This window comes from Panthera onca, chromosome D3 (genome assembly GCF_046562875.1).
Source record: "Panthera onca isolate mPanOnc1 chromosome D3, mPanOnc1 haplotype 2, whole genome shotgun sequence".
Taxonomy (NCBI): domain Eukaryota; kingdom Metazoa; phylum Chordata; class Mammalia; order Carnivora; family Felidae; genus Panthera; species Panthera onca.
The window spans coordinates 5,321,328-5,342,490 of NC_138350.1; the positions used below are offsets into that span (position 1 = coordinate 5,321,328).

General features: G+C 53.0%; 1 protein-coding gene across 2 annotated transcripts; it reads left to right on the forward strand.

The window, feature by feature from the left end:
• The first annotated feature begins 7,902 nt into the window (after window positions 1–7,902).
• CDK2AP1 (cyclin dependent kinase 2 associated protein 1) lies at window positions 7,903–18,449 on the forward strand. Of its 2 annotated transcripts, none has more exons than XM_078435899.1 (4): window positions 7,903–8,289; window positions 12,890–12,987; window positions 14,463–14,589; window positions 17,690–18,449. In XM_078435899.1, the coding sequence occupies exons 1-4, from the start codon at window positions 8,235–8,237 to the stop codon at window positions 17,755–17,757; spliced, it is 348 nt and encodes a 115-aa protein (XP_078292025.1). In that variant the 5' UTR covers window positions 7,903–8,234; the 3' UTR covers window positions 17,758–18,449. The 2 variants fall into 2 exon arrangements, with proteins under 2 accessions (XP_078292025.1, XP_078292026.1); XM_078435900.1 differs by lacking the exon at window positions 7,903–8,289 and adding an exon at window positions 12,375–12,484.
• The last annotated feature ends 2,714 nt before the right edge of the window (window positions 18,450–21,163 follow it).

Genomic DNA, 21,163 nt, shown 5'->3' on the forward strand with positions numbered 1-21,163 from the left:
ATATTCCCCCAGTCCTATGACTCCCCCTTCTTACCAGGTGCAGCCCACTTTGAGCAGATTGCTCCAGAATGTTGTCCAGTGATGGAAATGGCTCCAACGTGATGATGCAAAGGCCTTTCTGGGCTGATGCTTTAGAGATCATTAGAGAAAATGGTCTGTGCTGTGCATTGTCTCCCTGCTTGCTTAAGATGTTGGAGTTCCCAGAATTCTTAGAGCTCTGTCCCATCAAATCCCCAAACTTACAGTTGAAACTAAAGCCCAGGGAGGTTAAATAAGCTGAGGGCTAAGGAGAAGTATATGGATCCAGAGCATTATTTTAATAATGTTGTTCTGATTTACGTCAAGCTCTTCCACCAGGCTTCTGGTCTCCTTTATCTGCTCTGCTCCTGGCAAGCCAATCTGCGAAATGCCCATTAAACTAATGAGGAACCATTCTAGATCATTCTAAAGCCACTCATTAAAGGGTTCTTTGAGTGTCATCACAGACACGTTTTGAATGGAGCCACTAGGTCTGTTTTCTTCTCCTTTGAGGAGTTTTAACTCAGAGACAGAAGGAAGAGAAGAAAGGGGGGGAAATCCAAGTCGTTTTTGAAGCCTGTTGTAGTGGGTTGAATGGTTGCCTCCTAAAAGATGTGTCCACCTGGAATGTGACCTTTTGGAGGGGGGGGGGGGGCAGATATCTCTGCAGGTGTAATTAAGGATCTCAAGATGAGGGGCGCCTGGGTGGCTTAGTCGGTTGAGTGGCCAGCTCTCGATTTCGGCCCAGGTCATCACGGTTTGTGGGTTTGAGCACCGCATCAGGCTCTGGGTGCTGAAGCGCAGAGCCTGCTTGGGATTCTCTCTCTCTCTCTCTCTCTCTCTCTCTCTCTCTCTCTCTCAAAATAAACATTTAAAAAGTAATAAAAAAAAGGATCTCGAGATGAGATCATCCTAGATTCGGGTGGTCCCTAAATCCAATGACAAGTGTTCTTATGAGGGGAGAAGATAAGGAGAGAGGAAGGCCGTGGGAAGACTGGCTTGGAATGATGTGGCCACCAGCCAAGGGACACCTGGAGCCGCCAGCCGCTGGGAGAGCAGAGGATTCTTCCCTGGAGTCTTGGAGGGAACACCTTGACTTCAGGCTTCTGACCCCCAGAACCGTGAGAGAACGCACTTCCTTTGTTTTAAGCCAAGTTCCGGGTAATTTGTTATGGCAGCGCAAGGAGACGAAGGCATCGGTTACGGGAAGTGAGCTGTGAGCAGGAAAAGAGAGGGGAACTGCAGACCTTCCTCCAGAGGAGAACTGATCTCCTTTCCAGGACCGTATGGAGGCCATTTATGAAATGTTGTATGTGCCTGACTAGAACACGCAAGGATGCAATTCTTTTCTTTCAGGAAGCTCAAGGCTCGAGAAGGAGGCGGGCCGGATTAAACACAAGAGCAGACACCGGTAGAGGGCAGCCAGCCAGGGGAGACTTTTCAGAGGTGGGAGAGTCGAGCCGGGCTTTGATAGACGAGCAGAAGTTTGCCCGCTGAAACATAGGGGCAAGTTTCATGAAGGCTTAGGTGTGAGGATGAACAAGAACCAGACTCATCACCCAGTCTGGCCCGAAGAAGAATAAGAAACAGTGGGAGGTGAGGGGTGAGGTAATGACTCCCATGTGGTGGGGGGAAGGGGGAGAGCTAAGTGTGGCTGCTGTGCCTAGAACAGGAAGTCTCATGACAGCATGGGGTTGTCTTCCTTTGGTGCCCCTAGAATAGTGTCTGGCACTTAGGAGACTCTCAAATATTTGTTGAATAAAGGGAAGAGAAATCCCACATGATCTTCTCAAGAGACGCAGAAAAACGCACTTGACAAAATCCAACTCTCATGATAAAAACACTCAACAGACTAGTGAGAGAAGAGACATTCCTCCACCTGATAAAGGGCATCTATGAAAAGCCCACAGTGAACATCATACTTCGTGGTGAAACACTGAAATCTTTCCCCCTAAATCGGAAACAAGACAAGGATGTCTGTTCTCATCACCTATGCCCAAATTGTTCTTGAGATTCTAGTTAAGGCAATTAGGCAAGAAAGGGAAAAATGAAAGACATCCCACTTGGAAAGGAAGAAGTAAAACTCTTTACAGATGACATGATCTTATATACAGAAAATCCTAGAGAAACCACACAGACACAAGCAAGTCAGTTCAAAGAGTAAGTTCCAAAGAGTAAGAGCCAAAGACTAAGTTCAGGGAAGTTGCAGGATACACGACAACACACAAAAATCAGTTGTATTTGTATACGCTAGCAGCGAACAATCCAAAATCAAGAAGACAAGTCCATTTTCAACAGCATCAAAAATAGTGAAATACTCAGGAATAATTTTAACCAGAGAATTACAAGACTTGAACACTGTGAACTATAAAACATTGCTGAAATCAAAGGGAAAAAACCCAAGTGTAAAGACTTCCTGCGTTCGTGGGCTGGAAGACATATGTTGCGATTAAGATGGCAATGTGTCCTGGGGCGCCTGGGGGACTCAGTCGGGTCAGCGTCTGACTCTTGATTTTGGCTCAGGTCACATCTCAAGGTTCGTGGGTCGGGCTCCGTCCTGACTGCATGGAACCTGCTTGGGATCCTCTCTCTCTGTCCCTCTTCTGCTTGTGCTCACGCTCTCTCAAAATAAACAAACACTAAAAAAGAGGTAGCAATACTCCCGACTTTCATACACAGATTTAATACGAACCCTATCGGAATTCCAGTTGTTATTGGCTGATGGATTGATTGATTGATTGCAAAAATGGACAAGCCGATTCTAAAACTTGTATGGAATTACAAGGAACCCAGAATAGTCAAAACAAGCTTGAAAAAGAAAAAGGTGGAGTGCTCACCCTTCCTAAATTCAAAGCTGACTTCGCCCTACCCAAGGCCAGGGTGATCGAAGCAGTGCCATTTTGGTTTAAGGATAGAAATATAGGTGGATGTGGTGTCTGGGTGGCTCAATCGGTTGGGCTTCTGACTTCAGCTCAGGTCATGATCTCGAGGTCCATGAGTTCGAGCCCCGTGTCGGACTCTGTGCTGACAGCTCAGAGCCTGGAGCCTGCTTCTGATTCTGTGTCTGCCTCTCTCTCTGCCCCTCCCCTGCTCACGCTCTCTCTCTCTCTCAAAAATAAACATAAATTCAAAAAAATTTTTTTGATTAAAAAAAAAAAATATATATATATATATAGGTCAATGGAACAGAATTGAGAGTCCAGAAATAAACCCTCACATTTATCATCTATTGATTTTCAACAAGGCTGTCAAGACCATTCAATGGGGAAAAATAGTCTTTTCAATCAATGGTACTGGACCAACTAGATACACACATACAAAGAATGAACTTGGACCCCCCTCACACCATACACAAAAAAATAATTTAAAGATGGGTTAAACACCTAAACGTAAGAACAAAACCTATAAAACTCGTTGAAGGAAGTGTAGGTGAAAATCTCCGTGACCTTGGAATTGATAGGACACCAAAAGTACAAGCAAAGCAAAGGGGAAAAAAATTAGATAAATCAGACCTCAAATTAAGAATCTGTGTGTGTCCAAGGACAGTATCAAGATAATGAAAAAACAGGGGCGCCTGGGTGGCTCAGTTGGTTAAGCATCCGACTTCGGCTCAGGTCATGATCTTGCAGTCCGTGAGTTCGAGCCCCGTGTCGGGCTCTGGGCTGATGGCTCAGAGCCTGGAGCCTGCTTCCGATTCTGTGTCTCTCTCTGACCCTCTCTCTGACCCTCCCCCGTTCATGCTCTGTCTCTGTCTCAAAAATAAATAAACGTTAAAAAAAAAAAAAAAAAAGATAATGAAAAAACAGGGACGCCTGGGTAGCTCGGTCAGTTCAGTGTCCAACTCTTGATTTTGGCTCAGGCCATGATCTGGAGGTTTATAGGTTCGAGCCCTGTGCTGTCAGTGCAGAGCCTGCTTTGGAATTCTCTCTCTCTCTCTCGCTGCCCCTCCCCCACTCATGGGCGCACTCTCTGTCTCTCAAACTAAATAAATAAACTAAAAAAAAAAAAAAAAGAAAGAAAGAAAATGAAAAGACAACCCACAGAATGGAAGAAACTATTTACAATTTGTATATCTGAGAAGAAACTGGTTTCCAGAATACATAAAAGAATTAAGTTTGAGCCCCACATTGGGTGTAGAGAGTACTTAAAAATAAAATCTTAAAAAAAAAAAAAAAAAGCATTAAAGGGGTGCCTGGTGGATCAGTTGGTTAAGCGTCCAACTTTGGCTCAGGTCATGACCTCACTGTTCGTGGGTTCGAGCCCCGCTTTGGACTCTGTGCTGACAGCTCAGAGCCTGGAGCCTGCTTCCAATTCTGTGTCTCCCTCTCTCTCTGCCCCTCCTCTGCTCACGCTCTGTTTCTCTTCTCTCTCTCTCAAAAATAAATAAATGTTAAAAAAAAAAAAAACATAAAAAATGGGCAAAGGATCAGAATAGACATTTTTCCAAAGAAGATATACAAATGGCTGGGGAGCACAGGAAAAGATGTTCGACATCACTATTTGTTAGGGAGAGATGTCAATCAGTCATGAGATACCAGTCTGTACTCACTAGGAAGCCTTAAAAAAAAAAAAAGGCAGAAAATAAAAATGTTGGTGAAGACGTGGAGATACTGGGCCACTTAACGCATCACTGGTGGGAGGGGGAAATAGCACAGACACTATGGAAAGCAGTCTGATAGTGTCTCAAAAAATGAAACGGACTTACCACATGGCCTAGGGATTCCATTCCTGGGTATAGATCCCAGAGGATTGGAAACATGTCCACACAGACACTTGCACACCCATGTTTCCAGCCGCCCTATTCACAAGAGCCAGAAAGTGGAAAGAAGCCAGATGTACCTCAACGGGTAAGGAGGTAAACGAAATGTAGTTTATCTATACAGTCGAATATTAGTCAGCCATGAAAAGGAACAGAGTACTGGTATGTTTTACAACATGGATGAACCTTGAGAACATCATGCCAAGTGAAAGAAGCCAGGGGCAAAAGGTCATGTATTGTATAATTCCATTTATTTTTATTTATTTATTTATTTATTTATTTATTTATTTAATGTTTATTTATTTTGAGAGAGAGTGAGCAGGGGAGGGGCAGAAAGAGAGGGAGACGGAGAATCCCATGTAGGCTCCGCGTTGTCAGCGCACAGCCCGATGTGGGGCTCGGACTCTTACGGTGAGATCATGACCGGAGCTGAAATCAAGAGGCAGACACTCAACTGGCTGAGCCACCCAGGCGGCCCTCTATAATCCTATTTATATGAAGTGTTGAGCATACGTGACTTCGTAGAGACAGAATTTAGGTTACTGGTTGCCTAAAGCCAGGGGTAGTGAGAAATGAGGAGTGACAGCCATTGGGTGTCTTTTGGGGGTGACAAAAATGTCCTAGAATTAGGTACTGATGATGGCTGCACAACTGTGAGTATACCAAAACCAGCAAATTGTAAATTACCAGTCAATTATTTTAAAGGGGGAAATTTTGTGCTAAGGAAATTATACGTCAATTAAAAACAAAAGGAGGGGCGCCTCGGTGGCTCGGTCAGTTAAGTGTCTGATTTTGGCTCAGGTCATGATCTCACAGCCTGTGGGTTGGGGCCCCGCGTCGGCCTCTGTGCTGACAGCTCAGAGCCTGGAGCCCGCTTCGGATTCTGTGTCTCCCTCTCTCTCTGCCCCTCCCTCGCTCACGATCTGTCTCTCTCTGACTTTCGAAAATGGATTAACATTAACAAAAGTTAACATCGAAAGAGAATAGCCCAGACCATTTGTCGGAGGGATGGGGCAGATCGCTGAGAATCAGGTTCTTGTGCCAAGGAAGACACAAACAGTTAATGGGGTGGAGCCAGTACCCAGGTGTGTGTGCTTTGTGAGCTCTGTGCTTGCAGCTTCTAGCCCTGCACTGTCCAATAGGAAAACCGCTAACTCTCGTGGGTATTGCACACTTGAACTGCGGCTAGTCCAGGGGCGCCTGGGTGGCTCAGTCACTTAAGCATCCGGCTTCGGCTCAGGTCATAATCTTGTGGTTCATGGGTTCAAGCCCTGTGTCGGGCTCTGTCCTCACAGCGCAGAGCCTGGAGCTTGCTTCAGATTCTGTATCTCCCTCTCTCTCTGCCCCTCCCCTGCTCACGCTCTGTCTCTCTCTCTAAAATAAACATTAAAAAAATTTTTTTAATAACAAAAAAAAAAGAAATGTGGCTAGTTTGAATTAAGATGTCCTATGAGTGTACAATACACGCTAGGTTTTGAAGACTGTAAGATGAAAAGAATATAAAGTACCTTAATTTATGTTCATGATATAATCAAATCATTCTGCTCAAGACATATTGGGTTAAGTATCTGATCAGTTTTGCCAGTGTCTTTTACTTTCTAAACTGCGACCACTGAAAAATTGAAAATGATGTTTGTGGCTCGCATTTATATTTCTATTGAACAGTGCTACCCTGTGGGACCCTGGGGCAGCAAAGGAGAGGGTGACATCAATTCATTCACTAAGTAAAATTTCACTGAGCACCCTTGGCTGAACTAGCTTAAAGCTGATCACCGGGGGCACTGCTTAAGCTGGAGAGGGGGTATCACCTTCACTTTAAAAAAAAATGTTGGGGCGCCTGGGCGGTTCAGTTGGCCAAGTGTCTGACTTGACTCAGGTCATGATTTCACAGTCTGTGGGTCTATGGGTTTGAGCCCCGCGTCCGGCTCTGTGCTGACAGGTCAGAGCCTGGAGCCGGCTTCGGATTCTGGGTCTCCCTCTCTCTCTGCCTCTCCCCAGCATGTGCTCTCTCTAATAATAAATAAATAAACTAAAAAAAATATATAAATAAACATTTAAAAAAATTATTCTTTGTAAGTGGGCTCCACGCCCAACCTGGAGTTTGAACTCATGACCCTGAGATCAAGAGTCAATACTCTGCGGACGGAGCCAGCCAGGTGCCTGTCACCCACGCACTTTTAATCCTAAAGGGAAGGAAGGAAGGCACGTGTGGTATCCCCTCCCTCCAGGCAGAGAATTTGACGCGTTCCTCACTAGATCCAGATGTGCCTGAAGGTCTGTGACTAATGAAAAAATCTGCAAGGCATGGCGATTAAAAATGGCAGAAAAGGGTGGGCATCTTGTGTATTTTGACGCACTTTACTATTTAAGCTGAACCCCAAGAAGCAGTACCTTCAAAAGCTTAGTCATCTAATCCAAGATATATATTTGATATGTTTCAGCCAGACCTGAGGATGGGCTGGAGGGGTAGGCGTTGAAGGAGAACCAAAAACTGTAATGCAAACTCCAGAAGAGTAGCAACGTCAAATTCATCCTCGTTGGCGCCTGGACAGGTGCCAGGCACACAGTAGGCGCTTCTCGAATACCTGACTGAGGTAAGATGTACAGTTACGTGAATTAAAGAGTGAATTTTCCAGAAAAGAGGCCTTTGGCTTTCGTCAGAATCCAAGGAGACTCGCAGGCCCCCAAGGAGTTAAAAACCACTTAATACAGACAGGGACACGAAATTTATTTGAAATCAATGTCAAGAATTGGTTGTTCTTATTCTGGGGAATGGCCAGACTTCGGCGTCTGGAATGATCTACGTGCTTAAAAATACCACTCGCCACCATTTTCTCCAGGTAATTTTCCATCCCTGCCCCCACAGTCAAGGGGGAAAAAAGTAATTCTGAAATCCTACCTCGCTATTTAAAAAAAAAAAAGAAGAAAGAAAGAAAGGAAGGAAGAAAGAAACGAAGCAGTAAAATCGCGACTATCCAGGCACAAGGAGAGCCTCGAAGAAGAAAGGGACCCACGCGGGCCTCGGGCGCCGCCGGGACCCAGCCCCCCAAACTTTGCCAAGTTGCGGGCGCCGAGCGCGGCCGGAGGCGCGGGGCGCGGCCGCGGGCGGAGCCGCCCCCTGACGCCGGGCCGCGGCGCGCCGGGCCGCCCCCTCCCGGCCCGGGCCGGCCCCGCTGGCTCCGCTCAAAGTTTGCGGCCGCCCCTGCGCCCGCCCGCCCGATGTATGGGTGATATACTGCAGCGGGTGTCAGGGTGAGGGACGGCCATATTTGCCGGTGCGGCCCGAGCCGTCAACAACAAAAAGTGCGCGGGAGCTCGGCGGGCGCACGGACGGGCGCTCGGACGCCGGGCCCGCCTCGCCGCCGCCCGGCCTCGCCGCCGCCGCCGCCGCCGCCGCCGCCGCCGCCCTCGCGGGCCTGGCCCCGCGGCGCCCCGGCGCGCCCCGCCGCTCGGGGGGATGTCTTACAAACCGAACTTGGCCGCGCACATGCCCGCCGCCTCCCTCAACGCCGGTGAGTGAGTGCGCCCCGCGGGCCGCGCGCGCCGCGCCCCAAGTGCCGCCAAGTTGGGGGCCGGCGCGCCCGGCCCCGGCCCCGGCTCCCGGGGGCCCGCGGTGGCCGGGGGCGCCGGGCACCGGGTCCCGGCCCGGGGCAGCGCGGCCGCCGCCGCCATGATTCCGGCGCCCGAGCCGCCAAAGTTCGCGGGGGCGCCCCGCGCCGGCGGCGGGGATCGGCCGGGTCGGGGCCGGGGGCGCGGGCGCGGGCGGCCGCCGCGGTCCCCCCCACGCCGGCGGCCGAGGGATCGCGGGGAGCGCGGCGGGCGAGGGCGGGGGAGGCTTTTCTCTGCTCCTTTTTCCTCCGGCTTTTGGGCGGCTCGGCGAGGGCCCCTGCCGGCGGGAGTCGGGAGCGGCCGGGCCACGCCGGGAGCGGGGCGCGGGGCGCGGGGCCCGGGGCCCGGGGCCCGGGCCGCCCTTGCGGAGCGGGGGCGCGGGCCCGGGTTGGGGGTCCGGGGGCCCGGGCTGCAGGGGTGCACGAGAGCAAGGCCCAGCCACGCGTGGGCCGGGCGGGGGCGACCCGCGTGCCAGGTGCAGGCGCCCCTTAGGGCGCGGGGCCGCTGGGGTCACCGGCGGTGCAGGGGACTCGATCGTCAGGGGGCGGAGGGGGGCTCGGCCGGGCGCGCCGGAGCAGGGGTACCCGGAACGCGGCACGCCGGAGGTCCTCTCAGGCGTGCGCGGAGTGACAGAAGTTGGGAGACTGGGGGTTCCCGAGTGCCTGCGGGCGGTGGGTGGGAGCGGCGTTTCAGCGCAGACCCCGCGTCTCGGAGCCCCCAAGTCTGGGCTTGGAAGGCCCCTTGTGCGGAAGCCAGGGAATGGGCTGGGGGCGTCGTCTCTCTTCCCCGGGGGCTGGACCTGGGTGATCCCAGGAAACTCCTCCAGAAGTTGTCAGGAGCTTTAGGCCGTGCCCAGGGGGCTTGCCCCAGGGATCAAGGGAGACCCGGGGTGGGAGGGAAGAAAACTGTGAGTTAGGGTGTGACCGGCTTTTTCCCGGTGCCTGGGTCTTTCTCCTTTAGACGCTTGGTTGGAAATAGACTTCCAAAAAAGCAGGCGCGCTGGAGGGGGGAGGGGGCAGAGGCCTTGTGGGGGAGGGGATTGGCCTTGCTGGTCAGAAATGCCACGTTGGCAGTTGGCTGCAAGTTTTGGGCCTTGTCTCCAAACGATGACTCCATCACTCCAAAAATCTGAAGAGGAACCCAGAAAAGCCATATATATATGTATATGTATTTTAACTTACGGGACACTGATTGGGGGGTTGGAAAGGGTTAAGATTTCAGGGTTTGGTTGGGGGCATAGTTGAATCGATTACGTTTGGTTACTGAGTCCCAAGAGCAAACAGCCACTATTTTCTCAAATGTTCTCACCACCGTTGGGGTCTGCAGACCTTACAAAGACAGGCTTTGTGGCCCAGGTAGGATTTTTCCCGGACTCCCGCGTCTGTCTCTGGGGTGGGCTGCGTGGAAGGTCTTGCTGCCAGCCTGGACACGCTGGAAAACTCAGGCCTGCCCTAGTATAGTTGAGGCAGGTGCCTTAAACGGGGACTTTTGGGGGTTGGGGTCAAGTGACAGGGGCACCCACTCAGGACCCCTGAAGCCCTGTTCTGGGCTGGCCGGCACCTGTGCACAGGTTTTCTTCTATGGTGAATTCCAGGAGGACTGCCGAGGTCCCCAGATAATCTGGTGTTTTCGTGGCGGGCTGCGCCCTTCCCCATGGACCCTTTAGAAAGCCCCAATCTCCCCCTGCCATTTGCATCCAAGATGGACTCTCCGCCGCCGCTCCTCCGGCTTCCTCGTCATCATCCCTCACGCCCTCCAGCCCTGCCTCCTCGCGGGTTGCCAAGCTGCGGCCTGGCCGGTGGTGGCAGTGGCGGAGTTAGACAAAGCCCCCGCCTCCCCGCCGGAGAGCACATCCCCCCCCCCCCCTCCCCAGGCGCCCCAAGTGGCGGGAAGGCCGCCAGCTCCCCAGGCCCAGGCTGCTCTTTGTCTGGCGTGGGGGCGGGGAGCTGCGCCTGGCCCCAGGAGCTGCTGGCCTCTGCCAGTCCCTCCCTCGGCTCCGGGCCCTCCCTGGTCCCCGCACACTGCGCGCATTGTCTGTGATGCTCAGAGACAGCCGTGCTCACGCCCAGTCTGGTTTTCTCCCTGGCCTCCTGCAGCCCGATGCACCGGCCCTCCCTGCCTCTGCAGGAGTCGAACTCAGGGCCCTTCTGCCAACTCTCTCCAGGACCACAGAAGCCCCCACCCCCACCCCCCGCCGCCCCCGCCTTCGACACCGAGTAAGGGACTGGCATTGGCACAGAATCGGGGTCATGTACCGCGTCACCTGATGATGGGAGAGGCAAGCCCAGAGCAGTTGTCCGACCTTCCCCCCCCCCCCTCCCCAGCCCCAACTGGGCGATTTCTCCTCCTTCTCCCTTAGCCCCCCGAGACTTAACCCTAGCCCCGTGGAAGAGTGGGATCTAGAGCCTTTAGACATTCTATTGGGAACCATTGCCTCAAACAGATGGAGAAACTGAGGCCCAGAGAGCGAAGGCCCTAGTCCAAGGTCACGCAGCCAGGAGTGGCACAGCCAGACCGGTTCCTGGTCCGGGCCCTTGTCAGTAGGAGAGAGGATGGGCCAGGGAGGGAGACAGGAGCAACAAGAGGTGAGGGCAAAGGGTGGTGCAGAGAATGCACACCTGAGTCCCCTCGCCTCCTGCCAGGGAGTGGAATCTTCTAGACACTTGAGGTGCTGTGTGGTGATACGTAACCCCGTGGGCCCTGGCATTTAGCATTCTGGCCTTCCAGAGAGGGGCGATGTCTTGTAGTGGTCAGGACTGGAACCCGGGTCCGGGGCTGCAAAGACCACACTCACTGCCCACGTCAGAGGGTTCAGGAAGTTGGGGTTTGGCTGATGTGGTGAGGGTGCTTGGGGGGCACCCACCCGGTCCCATTTCCTGTGCTCTGGCCCCTGCACATCGCGGTTGCCTTGGATGGAGGTCACGGACGCGCTGGTGGTGCACCCCCGTCCTGAGCGCTGCTTACCTGTAGCACAGGTGTATTATCCCCACTCCAGAGGCATGGCGACTGAGGCTAGGAGTGGCCCGGTGATGTGCCCACTTAGCAGCTTAGAGGTGGCAGAATCCGTATTTCCCGACTGGGCATCCCACATTTGAGCCTAAACCTGGGTCCCGGGGTGTGAGGAGGTGGTGAAATCCAGGGCAGGCCTGAGAGCGAGAAAGACATCTTGGGTCCAGAGCTGTCCCCGGCTCCTAGAGGGAGGGACGGGTGTCAGGGGGCCGGCCTCCTCTGTGCCGTGTGGCTCGCTCGAGGGAACACCTCCCCTCTCTGGACCGTTTGTCTCTCTACCCTGAGGGGCTCCAGGGCCCCCCTCGGGCCCCTTCCACTCCATCAGCCTGCGCCCCTGAGCTTCCTTCCTCCCCTTCCCTCCCCTGCTCACACCAGATGAGCAGCTGGTCGGTTTGGCCAGCCTGGCACCAGCTGTCCATCCCCGGGGCCAAGTCTGCGTAGTCCGCCGTGTGCGCGAGAGACCGTTCGGCTCTGGGGGCGGCAGGCAGAGGGGGAGCTGCTCCTCGACTGGGCGTGGAGGCAGGCGGGCGGCTGCCGAGGAGGGCTAGGTAAATTCTCCATGGTTACCGCTGTTTGTAATTCTGCAGGACATCCTCTACCCGCTAATGGCCACTTGGACGCCATTATGGGTCTGCATGCTGCCAGTTACTGAGCCGGAGCCGGAAAATTCCCTGCTGATGACTCCCCACCCCCCATCCAGGAGACTCCATTCTTAGCTGGGTCCTGTCCCCACGTGGTCCCTCACAGATGAGGGACGGTGTCTCCGAGTGTTGCAGTCCATGAGTGGGGCCCTCTCCCTCCCCTCTTTGGATGTGAGCCATCCGGGGCGTAGAATCAGACTGTCAAGAGTCCTGTCCCCACTTTGGGGAGGGAGCCACGGGGGCTCAGCGAGAGCGAGAGGCTTCTGAGGACACACAGAGAGGCTGTGATAAACTCCGGATTCCTGACTCGGTGTCCGTCGAACCCGGCCCCAGCCAGGGTTGCGTCTCAGATCCTCTAAACCCTCTCTCTGTCTTCCTTACCATGCATCCAGCGGAGATTTGGGCACGCGGGAAGCTTTAGCCCGATGTGGACCAGCCTCAGGAGCAGGTGCGCTCTTGCGGCAGTGATGTGGCTCTAGGTCATCGACCTCTGGGGAGCAGGACCCAGGGAAAAGGGACTAGCGAGGATTAGGCTGAGAATGGCAGCGGGTTTCATCTTGGCCACCGAGCCTGACTGCACGGATGGGAAGTTGTTCTGCGGTCGATGAGTGACGTCCGCCCTGGTGGCGGGTACGAGGAGCAGTGAGCCGTTAGCTGCCTTCCGCCATTCGTCTGGGCTGTGTTGGCCATCGCCAAACCAGAGGATGGGAGCGGGGTCTCTGGCCCGTCCTGCGAAGACAAAAGGCCACTGTTGGTGGCCTGGGTCCTGGGGAGGGGGACTGTGGCAAGACCCAGAGTCTTTGCTTTGGGTACGACTACACGATTCCCGAACTCTCCTCTCCTCCCCCCACAGCTGGGAGCGTGCACCCGCCCTCCACCAGTATGGCGACGTCCTCGCAGTACCGCCAGCTGCTGAGCGACTACGGGCCACCGTCTTTAGGCTACACTCAGGTATGGCAGCGGGGGGACGCCTGGCAGGAGGGCTTCTGGCCTGGCCACTGAGGGGACATGCTTCCCACCGTCCAGGGCGGGGGAGCTGGTGGGACAGATGAAGGAGTAAAAATGATGTAAGGGAGCAGTCGTCTGAGCTTCCTGGCTGGGTGTGTCAGCGGGGGAGCGGCGGGGTGGGGCGGTTCACGGGGCACGGAGAGATGGGGGGCGGCGGGGCGGTTCATGGGGGCACCGAGAGATGGGGGATGGGGGAGCCCAAGGAAAGGCTGGAAGCCCTGAGCGCCGCTGTTCCATTGGTGCCACCACCCATGTGTATCCCTGGGCGGGGGTCTCTGATCCTGGTTCTTGGGGAAGTAAGTAAGCCTGACCTGGGCTCTGGATCCGAGCCTGGACAGAGGAGAGGAGACCCTGTGGCCCCTCACTCCCCACGAGGTCACGGCCCCAGCAAAGATAAGAGGACAGGGCCGATATCCTCCTGGAGCCCAGGTGCACTTCAGTGGGGGCTGGTGGCCCCTGAGCCAGGCCATTTGGGTTTCCACCTGATTCTGCCACTTCCAAGACTGACCCCTGCTTGGTGACCTCGCCATTGAGTGGGGTCGATGCTGCCACTGGCCTCACTGCCTGTTGTTGCTCGTGGAGGGACCCGGCCAGGCCGTGGCCGCGGTAGGGTTCTCTGCCGGAACGTGTCTGCGTTCTGAGGTCGCCGTGGAGGCCGCCCCTGGGACGGGCTGGTGGCTGGTCGTGCCCCACCAGGCCGCGCCGTCCCAGGAGCAGAAGCGGGTGTGGCGCCACCTCGGGAAGAAGTGGCGGCGGCGTGTGGAGGGCGCTGAGGAGCTGGGCAAGGACGGGAGGAAGGCCCTGGAGGCCAGGAGGCAGAGGCAGCAGAGGAGGAGGGAGGAGCAGGCGAGGGCCTTGTGGCGGGGAGGGGGGACTCGCGGGGACCCCCTCCTCACTCCTTGCGGTGCTTGCTGGGGCGGTGGGTGGGATCTGGAGAAAAGGGTTTTGTGGGGTGGGCCCTGACGGGGGTGGGGGGGGTGGCAGAGGATAGGTGAACTGGAACACCTTCTGGATTCTGTCCGAATGGTCTTTGGTAGTTACGTGTAGCCCTGCTGACCCCGAGGTGTGGCCCCCGTCTCACGCACTTGCTCTGGACTGTCATCCCCCAGGATGTTCTGGCGCGTCCACCTGGGTCCCGGGAAATTCCCGGTGGACCCTTTCTGGCCGAGAAAACCAGTTCTCCTTTTCCTCATTTGAGATGATGAAAGTTTTCTGGAGGCCGCTAGTGGTTTCCTCGAGTGTAGGAGGACAGCAGAGAGGCCCGGCAGTCTGGTCTGTGGTCGTCCCTCAGGCTGGACCCTCTGGGTCGGCCTCTCCCTGCCCTGCTCTCGCTGCGGCTGGCCTGTGGTGGGGTCCTGACCGTGGCCTTGGGGTCAGGTTAGGGTTCGGTCCAGCTAAACTCCTCCTTCTCATTCCAGGGAACTGGGAACAGCCAGGTGCCCCAAAGCAAATATGCTGAGCTGCTGGCCATCATCGAGGAGCTGGGGAAAGAGATCAGGCCCACCTATGCGGGGAGTAAGAGCGCCATGGAGAGACTAAAACGAGGTAAGTCGTGGGTCCCCGACTCCCTGGACCTCCCTGCTGGGTGCTAACTGCTGTGAAAGATTTTCTGGGAGGAGAGTCCCCTACGCCCCAGGGGCTCCCTGGGCTCCCAGTTTGTTAATCTGATATGTTGACGGCAGGCAGGGGCAGTGGGGGGGCGGGTGTGTGGGATGTAGACCATCCTTGGGATCTGATGGGAAGGCCTGGCGTGCCTCGGGGGAGAGTCCTCGTGCTTCAAACAAGGAATCTTTTTTTTTTTTAATTTTGTTTTTTTTTTTTGAATGTTTATTTATTTTTGAGAGTCAGAGGGTGAGTGGGGGAGGAACAGAGAGAGAGGGAGACACGGAATCCGAAGCAGGCTCCAGGCTCTGAGCTGTCAGCACAGAGCCCGAGCGGGGCTCAAACTCACGGACCGGGAGATCATGACCTGAGCCGAAGTCGGTCGCTCAACCGACTGAGCCACCCAGGCGCCCCAAATTAAAAAAAATTTTTAAAGGTGGCTCAGTTGGTTAAGCGTCTGGTCATGATCTCACGGTTTGGGAGTTCAAGCTCTGCATCGGGCTCTCTGCTCAGAGCCCACTTTGGGTCCTCTGTTCCCCTCTCTCTCTGCCCCTCTGCTCTACTCCCCTCTCTCTCAAAAACAAATAAACATTTAAAAAACAAAAAAAAGAATCAGACACTTAACAGACTGAGCCACCCAGGTTCCCCCCCCCCCCAGCTTTCAATCTGTTTAAATGCCATTTAAATGTAAAGTATGTTCCAAGTATGCTGTTATTAATACTAGTGAAGGCATCAAATTTGTTACTGATTCTCTCCCTAAAACAGGTATCCGGGGACCTTAACATAACTGCCCCTGTGTTTCCATGTTGGTTACTTGTTTGTACAGGATAATTGCTTACACAGGTTCAGGAGTGTCTGGATTTCAGTTCCATGTCTCTGAGTTTCAAAGCAGGTTGAGAACTGCTAGAGGACGTTAGAGACTTCTTGTTAGAAAATCTGTACGTAATACGAATCCCAGGCACCCCTAAACAAGGAATCTTTATAGCCCAGATCCTGCAGCTTTGTCTAATGTTGGCCGACACCGGTCCCGGGAGCTGTAGGAGGTCAGATGCACGGGTCCCCCTCCTCTGGGGGAGCCGGTGACCAGGAGTCATGAGGTCCCGGGTCCTGTGCTGCCCTCTGCTGTCAGATCTTTGGAGCAGAGCCCAGTGGGGCGCATGGGTCCTTCCTGGTCTGGGCAGACGAGAGCGACAACACTGCGAAATTCTTCTGTGACTGAAGAGGGAGGGCGGGAGCATGAGGTCACAGAAAACAGGTGACTCCCGTGAAGATGTGACTGCCCGAGCAGGTGAGATAGGTTGTCCCCTTGCTATGTGAGTCGGGCGGAGGGGAGAAGAGGATTTCTGTTTTAGAAGGTGGCTGTTCAGAGCAGCAGTGGCCTAGGTGCGGATTTAATTTCAGAAGGGATGTGGGGTTTCTGAAGAAGGTTGGAGAGGCAAGTTTGGAGAGAAATGAGAGGAACGTTCTGTGGTTATAAGTGTGGGGCATGAGGAGGGGCTGCCGTGGGGGCGGTGACTCGGCAGCGATGGGCACGGCCGGCTGAGGACGGGAGCCTGCCCACAGCGGCGGGCTTCACCGCCCTTGATGAAGCCTTTGTGGAGGGACCGGCCAACTGGGTGGTGAACGGGCACCGGCGTGCGGAAGGGGAGCTGGCAGTAAGAGGCTGGACCTGGAGAGGACTTGGGGAGTGGTGGGGTTGACCTGACCTAAGCTGGGGGTGAGGTGGGCATCGCTCTGCGTCTGGGCTGCTATTTGGAGTCAGAAGCAAAACAGTCCTGGCACCCGGCGTGCTGGTTCCCTGAGTGGAAATCCCTGGGAAGATGCTGGACGCCAGAGTCGAACAGGCGATCTGCAGTTACCCAAAAAACCTGTTGGGTCAAGTCAACATACAGATAAGCCTGGTGACCCCTCCAGGGCATGTCTTGCGTGAGCACCTGTGAGCACCATTGGTCATGATGAACTATAGCCAAATACAAGCTAGCCAAGTTTATGTCATAACGAGGTCGAAGAAGGGTCATAAAAGGTGCAAGGGAGTCAGGAGCATTGGTGATCGGTCAGCAAACTGTAGCCAATAGGCCAAGAATGGTTTTTAGTTTCTAATGGTGAAAAATGATTTTGTGACACGTGAAAAGTATCTGAAATTCACACTTCGGCGTCCATAAATAAAGGTTTATTGGAATATGGCCACACCCATTGCTTGTATAATGGCTGCTTTCTCTATCGATACAGTGGCAGAGTTGAGTAGTTGTGACAGAGACCGTGTGGCCTGCAAAGTCGGGAGATATTTACCGTCTGGCCCTTTCCAGAGAAGGTCTTCTGAAGCTCAGAGATAAGATTTGTGACACGTGGGACGCCTACGTGACTTGGGGGACGTCATTCACAGCGCCCTCCGGCAGTCGTCTCTCAGGAGGAATAGATTCTTGGCGTCTATTAAAACGAGATCAGTATCTCACGGAGTTCAGTAAAGGCTAAACCGAACAAACCCCAACAACCAAACCATAACCACCAGAGCAGAGAGAGAAGAGATGCACAGGGGCGTGATAGGGCAGAAGAAGCGCGCTAGGCCCCCCGGCGGGCGGACGTCACGGTGGACCAAGGTTGAACAAAAATGAGCAGTCTTGCGTTCTAACTGTGCAGGCTGGACATTGGACAAGTCCCTTCTAGAGTTTAGAATGTGAAGAAGCCAGAGAAAAACAAGGATTTGAAGTCACAGACTCTCCAAAGCGGGTCAGGTTTAGTGAAAGCGGGGGACACGTTTACTCCAGTCATCTGACGGTATGACATGAAGAGAGCTTGCTGGTTGCCCCCTTGTGTGCAGGAAGGGATTGTCAGGGAGCCAGGAAGAGGAGTGTGGCCAGGAGAGAAGGCCTTCCAGGAGGGGATGGGATGCTAGCGCCTTTCCAAACCGCGGGAACCCTGGGGTGGCTTGGATGCAGGGCCCCAGTTCCCTTCCAGGGTGAGGGTGTTTCAGCTGGGTTGTGAAGGGCCCTCTCTTCTGGAATGGGTCCTGCCGCATGATTCTCAGCCTCTGCTTCTCTCCCAGGCATCATTCATGCCAGAGGACTGGTTCGAGAGTGCTTGGCTGAAACGGAGCGGAATGCCAGATCCTAGCTGCCTGTTTGCGTGGAAGGTTTTCCGTCTTCTTCCAAGAAGAGAAGTTATAGCTCAACTCCCACGTTCAGATGAAACTCTTGTTTTCAAAATGGTAACAGTTCGGTTTCTCCTTCCCGTGTCCCTGCCATGGTTCATGAGGCTCTAAGATTGAGAAATATTTTGCCGTTGATTAGGATTTACATTTTAAATAGTTAGGAATTACCCAGGTTTTTTTTTCTTTTTTTTTCAAGCATTGATTTAGAAGATGCACGGAAAAGATACCTATCTCACAGCAAAGATACCAGTGTCTCCCTTTTATCTTCCCTTTTGAATACCGTTATGTTACCCAGATTGTTCTTCGTTCCTTTTCATAAGCTAATACAACAACTCCAGGGTTTTGTTTCTAGTGCATACGTTTGCCACATGGTGTGGATTCTGCTTAATGTAACTTCTTTTGTGCTTAAGCATTTGCCTGCATGACTATTAGTGCTTTGAGGTCAAATTTAAAAATGCACAAGTTATAAATACAGAAGAAAGAGCAACCTACCAAACCTAACAAGAACCCCCGAAAATATTCCTACTAAGACTGTGTGTGGATTTCAGTTCTGCCTTTCGTGTAAGTTGATCCAAACATCTGGAAGAAAATGATTAAAACTGTTTGCATCTTTGTATTTATTACTTGATGTAATAAAGCTTATTTTCATTAACAATTTGTGTGAAGGTGTGGGTTCCTTGAATTCTTAAGTGCTATCTTAAGAAACATCTCAGTGAGAGTGGCAGATACCTGTCACGGTGTTTTTCCACCTGGCCCAGAAACATTTTGTGTGACGATGCTGTTAACACCACGGGCCGAGGAAGGAATGTGTTTGCTTAAGTCAGAAGGTAGGGGTCAAAAGTAGCATCACAGCGCGTCTTAACTGCAGCTGAGTTAAACTCGTGCCGAGGATGAACACAAGACATCAGTGGAACCGGTGTTACTGACTCTACCCACTGCCTCGCTCGCGATGAGGCCATTCTCTGATGATCCTGTGAACATTTCCGGGTGCTAAATAAAGGAATCTGTTTTTCAGGGGCGCCTGGGTGGCTCAGTCGGTTGAGCATCCAACTTCAGCTCAGGTCAAGATCTCTTTGAGTTTGAGCCCCACGTCGGGCTCTGTGCTGACAGCTCAGAGCCTGGAGCCTGCTTCGGATTCTGTGTCTCCCTGTCTCTCTGCCCCTCCCTTGCTCATGCCCTGTCTCTCTCAAAAAAATAAAACCTTAAAAAAAAAAAAAAAAAGGAATCTGGTTTTCATATAATGCAGCTGCTAAACGCAAGCTAGCTCGCTCTGGCGCTCGCCGAAGAATGGCCTGCTCTGTGCTGGGGAAAACCAGGTCGCGCCGGATGTGTTGAGAATCTGGTGGTCTCCAGCAGTGCCTTCCGAAGGAATTTTGCGGTAATTTTTACTACGTTCCGTAGGCACTAATCCCGTGTAATGAGGATTCACTGTGGTGAGGGGGAGACAGAGACAGATGAGGGACGGGGGCAGTTTTGCAGGCATAAGGCAAGGTCCCAGCCATGTCCGTTCTAAAGGCCGCCAAGAACAGGTTCTAGGGAGCGGGCTTATCTACCTCTCTTTTGTGCACGTGACGGCAAGTCCTGGAAGGTACGAGAAAGGAGACAGACTGAAGCCTCTGTCTCTCCTGTCTACGGCTCCCCATTTCCCTTCCCACCATTACCGGCTTGTCGTGTGCCATTGCAGGTACCTGGCCGCCTTCTGAACGGGGAAGGGCCCTGGATGCCGCTTGAACTTCCAAACCAGGTCACTCCAAGGTGAGAAGAGCCCCACCTGGCTGCCTTAAAGGTAAATTTATTTGGATCCGTGCACTGGGCGTGCCGTCTGTGCCTGCGGAATGGGCTGGTTTTGACTGCAGACCTCGACATGGGCCTTCTCGCCTCATGGCTTCTTCCCCCTACTTGTGTTATGCGTGAACTCCAGATGTGTTCTGACAAGCCAAGCTACTACTCCTGCCTAAAAACCCCAAACAGTTGTAGGGTCAAATGCAGCTTGAGTGATCGGTGTTGCACAAATTCGCAAACAAATCAGGTTCTGGGCCTTCATCTCGTAAATCTACTTATAAGTCAACTCCTAGGGAATGTCGGGTGTATTTTTTTTTTTTTTTCTTTTTAAGTAAGCTCTAAACCCCACGTGGGGCTCGAACTCACAACCCTCAAGCGTTGCGTGCTCTACTGACTGAGCCAGCCAGGTGCCCCCATTGTGTGTATTTTGACATCAGAGAGGATATTTGGCAACATACAGTCTATTAAGTTAATGGGGTAAACGGGCAAGTAACTTACTGATGTGTACATCTTTCTCCACGTGGTTTTCTCTCATTCTCTTAGCCTGACGTTAAGTTAAGGGATGTCAAGTATCACCTAGCCATGACCTCCCAGTGGATGAACGGTGGCACTAAATGCCATTAATGTTTGGCTCAATTCCACAGTTCCCCCCCGCCCAAAAAATGGACCTTCCTTATTAATGTTTTCTTTTTTGATAATAAAACAAGATACACAAATGTGTAGCTTAAAAAGATATGGTGACATCCTTCTAACTACCGCCAGCCATCCGACACCCCTCTGTCACCTCGTGGCGACCCCTTCCTCCCCACAAAAAGTAGCTGCTGTCCTTTTATAGTAATGACTTCTGTGTGTCTCTTTATAGTTTTATTCTCAAAATGTGCATCTCTAGGGCGCCTGGGTGGCTCAGCCAGTTGAGCGTCTGACTTTGGCTTAGGTCATGATCTCACATTTCAAGAATTTGAGCCCCGTGTTGGGCTCCACGTTGACAGCAAAAAGCCTACTTGGGATTCTCTCTCTCCCCCTCCCCTACTTGCACACGTGCCCTCTCTCTAAATAAATGAATACACTTTTATTTATTTATTTATTTATTTATTTATTTATTTTTAAATTTTTTTAACGTTTATTTATTTTTGAGACAGAGAGAGACAGAGCATGAACGGGGGAGGGTCAGAGAGAGGGGCACACAGAATCTGAAACAGGCTCCAGGCTCCGAGCTGTCAGCACAGAGCCCGAAGCGGGGCTCGAACCCACAGACTGCGAGATCATGACCTGAGCCGAAGTCGGCCGCTTAACCGACTGAGCCACTCAGGCGCCCCTACACTTTTATTTTTTAATAGTATTTTTTAAAGTTTATTTACTTTGAAAGAGAGTGGGGGGGGGGGGGGGCAGAGAGAGGGAGAGAGAGAGTCCCAAGCAGGCTCCACACTGTCAGCACAGAACCTGACGTGGGGCACAAACCCACGAACTGTGAGATCATGACCTGAGCTGAAACCAAGAGTCAGATGCTCAACTGACTTAGCCACTCAGGTACCCCAAATGAATAAACTTTTTTTTTTTTTTTTTTAATATTTGTTTATTTTTGAGAGA

Coding starts and splice junctions, on each gene's coding strand:
- CDK2AP1 (XM_078435899.1), top strand. CDS start 8,235: ATGTCTTACAAACCGAACTTGGCCGCGCACATGCCCGCCGCCTCCCTC. Junction 8,290..12,889: donor CGCCGCCTCCCTCAACGCCG/GTGAGTGAGTGC, acceptor CTCCCCCCACAG/CTGGGAGCGTGCACCCGCCC. Junction 12,988..14,462: donor CGTCTTTAGGCTACACTCAG/GTATGGCAGCGG, acceptor TTCTCATTCCAG/GGAACTGGGAACAGCCAGGT.